The sequence below is a fragment of the Thunnus thynnus genome, chromosome 6, assembly GCF_963924715.1.
Source record: "Thunnus thynnus chromosome 6, fThuThy2.1, whole genome shotgun sequence".
NCBI classification, from domain to species: Eukaryota; Metazoa; Chordata; class Actinopteri; order Scombriformes; family Scombridae; genus Thunnus; species Thunnus thynnus.
In genome coordinates this window covers 34,978,891-34,987,889 of record NC_089522.1, presented here as the reverse complement: position 1 = coordinate 34,987,889, position 8,999 = coordinate 34,978,891, and the positions used below count along the sequence as shown (strand labels likewise).

Sequence of the window (8,999 nt, the reverse complement as noted above, 5' to 3'; positions counted from 1 at the left end):
ATTGAATGAGAAGGTGTGTCCAAACTTTTGGTCTGTACTGTATTTCTTTTCTCTTCTTATAACCATCATTTCTCACTCCAGTTGTCCAACGGTCACCACTTTACTGGGAAGTTACTGATATGTGTGTTTAAGATGTTTTTTTAAAAGATGACGAGTGAATTCAACAAAACATTAAAAACCTTATTTAAATGAGAATTTAACCACATTATTGGAACATAAAGGAAGATGAAGATGTTAAGACTCTATAGTAGAATATAAATGAATGAGTAGGACAAGTCTGTAATAAATTAGTAGGAATGATGTTGAATTATGAAGTTAATACATTTTCAGTTTATGTCAGAAAGGTGAAGATTCTACTGCTACTTATTATTGAGGTCACATTGGGCGGTGGTGTACTGGAGTATGTTAGATTGCACTGGTGTTCCTAATAAAATGCTCGCTGAGTGTATATAACTGTAAGAATGATCATCTTTTAAATTGTTCCATAAGTGATTAAAACAAGACAATCAATGTCAAAGTGTGTGTCAGCCTGGTTCAGAACAGCAGCTGCAGGTGTTGTCTTGATACTATCACAAGAGATCATCAAAGTCAGACATTTTCAAATCTTCACATGTTGTAGGCACTTTAATGATCAGCAATTCACAGATTATTTATAAGCTATTTCTAAAATACAAAATGTTTGTTCACACAATTGAAATGGAACAGTTTTTTCACTAAAGTAGGTATTTGAAAGATGAATCATTTTAATTAATATTTCTGTCAATAGACTGAAATATTTTGATTATTACATTTTCTCTTTTCTCTACTGTATCTTTGAATTTATTAATATTCATACCAACATTTACATCAATGAAAATGTTCAATAATTGAGGAGTGAAGCTTTATTAATGTAATGGATATATTATTGACTTGAAGTTAATACAGATCATTAACTGCAGATTGTGGTCAGTAGTTGTCTGTGGACGTGGTCAAACAAAATTATAGCAAAAAGGGAAAATTACTGAACAAATGTGCAGAGTAAACAAATCATTCACCATAAACTGTTACTGTAATGAGTACTTTTACCTTAATACTTTAAGTACATTTTGCTGATAATACTTAGGCCATATAATTTTATGTACAGTAGGTTTTTCATGCAGGACTTGCAATATACACATAAAAGTTATATTGAATAACTTTGCTCCATGGAGCTTGTAATGCAGATGATGTGTTCAGTGACCTGTTAGCCTCACAAAACCGAGATTAACTTTCTAGACGACATTTCAGTGAAGCTGTACACGTGACTGGGCCAAACACTAATCGATTAATTGAGAAAATAATCAGCAGATTAATTGATAATGAAAATAATTGTTAGTTGCCACTCTACCTGTGAGCATCCACGACTTACACAGACTGACACACTGGAGGGAACTACAGAGGCCAGGAGCTGTCAGGGGGCAGGATTTTGAGAAGTCTTTGTATGATTCATAATTTGTGCCTTCAAATTATTAATCATTCTTAAAACTACTCATTTGCAGTTTTGTTGTTTTTCTTAATAAATCCCATGGTTTGATTGTTTTAAAAGGTGTTAGAGTTTTACTTTGGGTAAATGGTGGATTGTTGTTCACCCCATAAGGCCGACCAAGGGTGAGACTTAACACCATCACAACAAAGCTTTGTTACGTCACACACGTATCCGGAGTGTGTTGTGCACATGTGTGAGACTGCGAGTGTGTTGGTTGAATCATAGGGGTTGATGGCGGAGCGGGTGCTTGTCAATCTCCAATAATGTTTAAGGAACCTTTACATGCCAGCAACATCGGTGTCATGTGAACAGGTCGTCTCCAAAGCTGGAGAGGTAGTGAGCAAGAGGAGGGGCAGACTGAAGCCCAGTTCTGTGGAAATGACTATTTTTGAATGAAAATATTTAAACCCCTGCCCATACAAATGAAAATCCCCCACGTTTCTTAATTTTATTTTTTCAGTAGAACAATCATTTTCCTGATTACAGCAAAGTAATGCAGACAGTTTTATTCCTTTATTTCATGTCACTGTTTAAAGCCTGTTATAATATAAATCTGTTACAGAGCTTACTGTCCCTAATTCATCAGAGTTTATAAAAGTAATAAGGGGTTACTATAGACCTTATTAATAAATGAGGTAACTTCTGTTCCTCTGAGTCAGCTGACTAAAGGGGGTACCCCACGCACGTGTTTTCCCCTCATCGAAGACTCCCCTCGCCGGACGAGACAAGACTTCGCCCGTGTTCACCCGAACACATTCCTGGATCCAAGAGAGACCGCTGCTGCAACCAGCATCCTCAAATTCCCTAGAGACGGAAGAAACGCTTCTTCACCGAGTCGACTCTGTTGTTCCCTCCTCCACCGTCTGCATCCGAGCCCAGGACAAAGCCGGGCATTACGACGGACTACACACAAACCTTGCTCGCTTTCTGAAGCGACCAAGGAAGAGGCAGAGCCCAGCTGCTAGCCGCAGAGAGCCAAGCACAACAGAGCCAGCTGCAACACAGCTACCAGGCTGTACTGGAGGAGAACCGCAGGCTGCGTCAAGACCGCCTACGCTCAGGTGTTGAGATAATCTGGCTACAGGACGCAAACAGGACCCTGCGCGCGCAGATCCAATCTCTTCAGACGAGACCAGAGGACAGACACGAAGAAGGCCAGACCAGACAGACGAGCACCATTGTCGACATGGCCATCCAGGAACCAAGTGATGTTCCTGACCTCGAAGAGGTCCCTTCTCCCGGCGCAACCAGCCAAAGCCTGCCCCAAGAAGCCCTACAGGTAAAGGAGCAGATGACCCTAGTCCACCAGGAGATGCAAGCTAGTAGCCTAGCGACCCCTGGTGATGCAGTCCCTGACCTCAACAGTCCAGATGACTGCCAAGTGCCTCCATCAGCCCACCCAATGGATGCAGGTGCCCCTCACTCCGATGGTGCACCCCTCTCAGTCCTCAGCCACACCCCTTTGTGTTCAGATCGAAGGGGGGAGGATCACTCCACAGATGAGAGCGGCGTGAATGCCTCCAGGCCCCCCTTGACCAGTGAGCTGACCACACCACAGAGCTCACACCCCTGTCTCAGCAGAACTCCATCCCCACCAGAAGGAGGAAGAAGTCGTCCTCATCGCCTTGGTGACCTGAGCGACTCTGGAGTCTCTGATGTTGCAGACAGCCCGCCGCCACATCGACACCAACGTTTGCGCACTTGACAGCTCAAGTCCCTCACAAGCGACGTCGAATGCTTCGACTCTGATAGTCAAGATTCAGACAACTATCTCCAGGGAGTCAAACGCTACCAGGGTGAGTCACATCACCTCACGCTCCCTGCTAGAGGGCAAGAAGACGACGCCGGAGTCCTGTGGATCCACACCTCAGGAAATGCCAACCTAGCGCTGGAAGGCAACAAGATGCCTTGCGCCAAGACGGATGGCAGAACAGGACCTCACAGGCGCCGACCACCTCGCCGGCGGGGTGGGAACCGAAACCACAGGGGTGATGACCAGACCTTCCCCCTGACTGAGCTTTTTCAGCCATTTCCACTCCCTAGATGCATGGAGCAGCCTCCACATCGAAGGGGGGTGGAGCCATTGTGGTAGTGTCCCCTCCAGTGGAGCGTAGTGTACTGTACCCACAACCCAGCATGCACTAACGCTTACTACCACTCCCTCCGTTACCATGGTTACCATCAGCTTGCAGTCTGTTTCCCCATAACCTTTGCATGCCTTAGATATTATGTCAGGTTTGAGGTCAGGTGTAACATAGGTGATTATGTAAGTTAGACTAAGTGCTTAGATCTGCTACTACTACTGCTATGCAACCTTCACAAACACATCTGACATATAGTCTTGGCATTGCACTTCAAATCCAGTTACAACTAGGATTCACACATCTTGTACAGGTACATTCAACACACACAGGCCAGACTGGACTCCCTCCTTCCATCCAGCACGCCACTCTGCGCCAGTCCACTGGCTAACTCCAGCCTCCTTCAGGAGTAAGCCTATTCATTTAACCACCTTTCCCTTTCCTTTTCTTTCATGACCTTTGTGTTGTGTTTAGTGGTGATAACGAAAGAGCAGCAAAAGGAATGTGTTGGTTAATTCTTGAATGTACATAGGTCTGTTAGAACACTGCCCAGACTCTGCCTTTGTCACTAGCCTGACTTTGCCTCAGACTTTGCCTCAGTAGCTGCCCAGACAAGCCTCTGAACTCTGAACTTTGAACTGTATGGACTGTTTCAACCCTTTCTTGTTCTCAGGAAATACGGACTGTTCCAGCAGCCTTCCCATTGTCTCTGGAGCACATGGACTGTGTGACCACCAGGTTACTTCTAACCCACAGGGACTGCTCGGCCCTTGGGTTGCTCTGAAGATTGTGGCCAGCACCCCACTCTTCAGACCAAAGGGGGGATGTTGGGCCTCAAACCATGAGGTCACACAGAGAAGGCCTACATGTAACCTGTGAGGCCTGACCACGAGGTGCTTGTTCCTTTGTTTCCCCCGAGACAAAAGAATAGCACCAAAAATGCTGCTTACAGACAATGGGAGTCCATTGCAAACTCAATTTCCAAGGATGCTTTGCGATTTTCACACCTCAGCAGGGAACAGTCAACATACAGCCTCATTGGCGGAGACGCTCCTGCACAGCGAAGCGTCCTGATGACGCAGCCGTGACATCACCGCCCCTTTAAAAACTGAACGTGCCCTGAAGCACACGCCTTTCCCGTGTCACTGAGCTAGGGGTAACTTCTGTTCCTCTGAGTCAGCTGACTAAAGGGGGTACCCCACGCACATGTTTTCCCCTCATCGAAGACTCCCCTCGCGGAAGAAACGCTTCTTCACCGAGTCGACTCTGCTGTTCTCTCCGCCACGCCGCCGAGAGCCAGCTGCCGTGCTTTTCGCCGACCGTGCGAGAACGGCCACTGTCTGCATCCGAGCCCAGGACAAAGCCGGACATAACAACGGACTACACACAAACCCTGCTCGCTTTCTGAAGCGACCAAGTAAGAGGCATACGTCTGGGCAGAGGCAGTGTTAGTTGTGTGTTCTTATCAGCATCAGTTGCTGTTGTTTAGCATTTAGCTCTTAGCTTTTGCTATTGTTTGTTGTGCTGTTGACAGACCGCCGAGTCCATTTTTCCTGCTTTACTCTGAGGAGTATTTTAAGTTTGCTGCCTGTTTAGTTGTGTTCACCACACTAGACTGTTTTGTGTTTGTCCCGCTCGGGACTACTGCTGTGTTTGTGCCATCGTGAGTCAGGAAGTAAGTTGCTTTGTCGGTCAGAAACCAGACAACGTGTGTTACAGACTGCCGTCCGTACGCGCACTGTCTGTGGACAAAGGAACCGCTTCTCTTCCTCTCACGATCGCTTTCTCTCCTTTTTCCCTCTCTCTTCTGACTAACACATACACGCGCGCACACACACACATACATGCACCGACATCTTTTGCACATCTGATGGTCAGATAACGTCGGACAAAGCTTCGCTTTGTCTTTCCTTATCTGCCATCAGACACGTGTGTTTTTCAGAGAAGTGGGTGAGTGCGAGATGCCGTCCACCAGGCGGCATGGTCTTGCTTCTGTCTATCTGAGACACCGCCACATTTCTGCCATCCGGTTCTCGCGCAACGTGACTTCCTCCCATAGTCACATCCGCGTCGCAGACCAACGACTTCATCACGTCAGGCCCCGTCACCATCTTGTCACACACACGCACGCTCACACACACACACACACACACACGCACGCACACACACACGCATTCCCCTGCATGTGTCCAACCCTGTACATAGCTGTTTGTGTTTTGTTTGGTAGGATTAGATTTTAGGATAGTTGTTTATTGAATGAAGCATTTGTTAACTTTGTTAATTTTACTAAGTTTAATAAACACTGTTATATCTTTAAAGAGAAGTTCTTCTGTCATTATTGTGTGTAATATTGTGAAAAGTGGCTGATTGAAGGAGTCAGAGCTTGAATTCACCCTTCTTTCTTCACCCTTGAATGTTGATATCTCTCAGATATTAACATTCTAGGTGAACTCCCATTTATGAGACTACCTTGTTTGGTTAATGGTCCCGGTTTCCGGGTGGTGCCCCGTATTTGTTAATTCATATTAATAATTCTATTAATTGTTATAATTAGTTAATTATCTTTGATAATTGATAATTATTGCAAATAATCAACTGTGTTCCTAGAAGGAACACAGGGGAAAACGTTGGAACCAGGCCAGGTGGAAAGGGCCGTACCAGGTTCTCCTCACCACCATCTCAGCAGTAATGGTCACAGAGAGAACCACATGGGTGCACGCCAGCCACTGCAAACGGGTAAAGGTGCCGCCACTCGTGATGGAGGCTCAAGGAGAGAGTCCCATACTGCTCACAGATGAGGAAGAGAAGTAACTGAAGGTGAGGGCCGCTCTCACTGAGGTTTAAAAACCTACCAAGAGCCATCGGCTGCCACATATCAGGGAGAAGAGGATCACACTCACTGTGGTTTCAAAACCTGCTGAGAGTCAATGGAGGCCACATGTCAGAGAAGTGACGACTTCTCACCTGCCGTTCACGAACACAGCAGCTGAAACATCCTCACTTGGTTAAGCTCCTGACAGAACGAGGTCCCCATATCCTTTACATGTTCCACTAAAATGATTGAACGAGCATCTCGGAGCCTGATAACTGAACAGAGAGAGGTGCCCCGAGCTCTGAGAGAACACCTTTATTACCTGCTGTACCTGTTGATTAAGCAACGCTGTGATACTCCTGCATTCAAAGACTTGAATTATTACAGACCGTTCCTTGTGTGAAACTTGAATGTGACACTGTCATGGAAATTGTCTGAAAACACTAAACACACATATGAAATAATACACAAAACACTGCTGGGTTGAAGATTAGAAAAATATTATTGTACAATAAGACAATAAGAGACAGAACACACAAAAATTTGCACCAGTTCGTCTCAACAAACAAAGAGCAAACCTAATCTATTACAGTTGCACAAGGAACAGAGAAATGATCTGTGATTGGTCAATGTATCGGCTTATATGATTACAGCCAATGGCACACAGCCACGAGATATACATTTACATGCACATGTATGTTAGACAAGAGCCACATCTCCCAAGGACTCAGGAAACCAAGAGCCCCGAGCTATATGTGGCCTTTGACCCCTTAACATGTTCTGTTTACACCAAGACCCAGAATGTTACCTTATTTGGGCCTAAGCCAGGGTGGAAAGAAAGGAGTGGGCCTCCTAAGGTACATTCTTTCTCTCAAGGACATACACATATTAACAAAGCAAAGGAACAATGATCTTTCTTCCAGAATTCTGTACGTTAAATTGATAAGCCAATCCTTTGGTCTTTCATTACCTTTACAACACATATATGACTTACCCATGGGGGTGCGAGTAATTGCACACACCTTGTATACAGTGGTTTGTGTAAAGTGAGCATTGATAATTTAGACAAACCTCAAGCACTGACTTGTTTTGAAGAACACCCATTCACAGGTGTTATTTCAGTAACTGAGTTTAGAGTGTGGTATTTTACTATTTGGTCCACACCTGTGACCACTGTCAGGAGTCTTCATTTCTCTTGAGGATCCTTTGAACTCGACCGATTGTTGGGTTGGACGGAGCCTACAGGACACAGGGTAGATAACTGAAGATTTAAAGTTAGCATGGAATGCTAAAAGGGGGAGTGAAATGGAAACTTATACTCTTATGTTTATTGTCTTTAGATTATATTATATTGTTTTATGTTTTACTGTCTCACAACTAAGTGAACAATATAATATAATAGTCTGTCTATGACAGTAAACTGAATATCTTTGGGTTGTGGAAAAAACAAAACTTTTGAAGACGACAGCTTGGGCTTTGGGAAACACTGATTGACATGTTTCATTGTTTTCTGACATTTTATAAATCAAACAACTAATAAATTATTTGAGAAAATAATCAACAGATTAATCAATGATAAAAATAACCTTAGTTGAAGCCCTATACATCACTGCCTTAAGATGAATAATAATGATTCATCACATATTTTCTTGGCTTTATGTGGCTGCAGTCAGTAAGAAACCTCCATCATACTGGGACAAACAAACCAATATCAAACTGTTTTTGGAAAAGAGGATCATTCTTGACCTGATAGTCAGTACAGCATCAGAAAACCTACATAATGGGCCAGTGTGAAACATTGCCTGATAGGAAAATAATAAACACCATGACCACTTTGCATGAAGCCAATAAAAGGTAAGAGTTTAATATAGTGCATACAGCTGCATAATCAGCCAGTGAGAAACTGAAGAGCCTGATAGGAAAATAATAAACATTAATAACCACTTTGCATGAAGCTTATAAAGGTGAGGTACTGTAAAAGGTTAGTGTATAATCTACAACTGCATATCAACAGTCACAGACTAAAAGAGAGAAGCAGAAAGAAACAGATGGAGAAAGTTCTTCTCAGCATCACAGCTGCATCAGGCAAGTGTTTTTTTTATATATGTATATTTATATTTATATATTCATATATATATGAAATGCAAAATGATAGTTTATGTTTTTTATGTTCATCACATCCATATTGGAACTTCACATCCATAATTTTTACTGCCAAAAACAATGACACACATGAATACATTGAAATGAAAAGTCATTTTTAGGCCAGATCTAATCATTGTGCATGTCTGTCATCACAGTGCTGTGTGCCGTCTCATCATACGCTCAATGTCAGTACCACTTTGTTTATGAGCCAAAGACCATGACTGAAGCGCAGAGTTACTGCAGAGACAATTACACTGACCTGGCCACGATCGACAACATGGAGGATGTGACGATCCTGAACAACATGGCAGATTTAAGCAAAATGGTCTACCGGGAATACAGCTATGTGAATATACTTTTCTCTACTATCTACTCTGTCTCTCTTTCATTTACATTTTTGACAATGACAGTATGTAGCTGAGAGGTGTGACTGTCACACACGCTGAGCTGCTGCTTT

The 8,999-nt window shown here is 43.6% G+C and overlaps 1 protein-coding gene across 2 annotated transcripts in view; it reads left to right on the top strand.

Moving 5' to 3' along the window:
- LOC137185207 (macrophage mannose receptor 1-like) overlaps positions 1-8,999 on the top strand; it is a 35,995-nt gene that overhangs the window by 20,032 nt on the left and 6,964 nt on the right. Inside the window, exons 1-2 of one of the 2 annotated variants that reach the window (XM_067593542.1) lie at positions 8,321-8,482; positions 8,698-8,888. The exons of the other annotated variant lie outside the window; for it this stretch is intronic. Of the exons in view, the coding sequence (XP_067449643.1) occupies positions 8,347-8,482; positions 8,698-8,888 (327 nt within the window). The 5' untranslated portion in view covers positions 8,321-8,346. Of the gene's footprint in view, positions 1-8,320; positions 8,483-8,697; positions 8,889-8,999 lie in introns of those variants that run through there. 2 annotated transcript variants of the gene reach the window in all.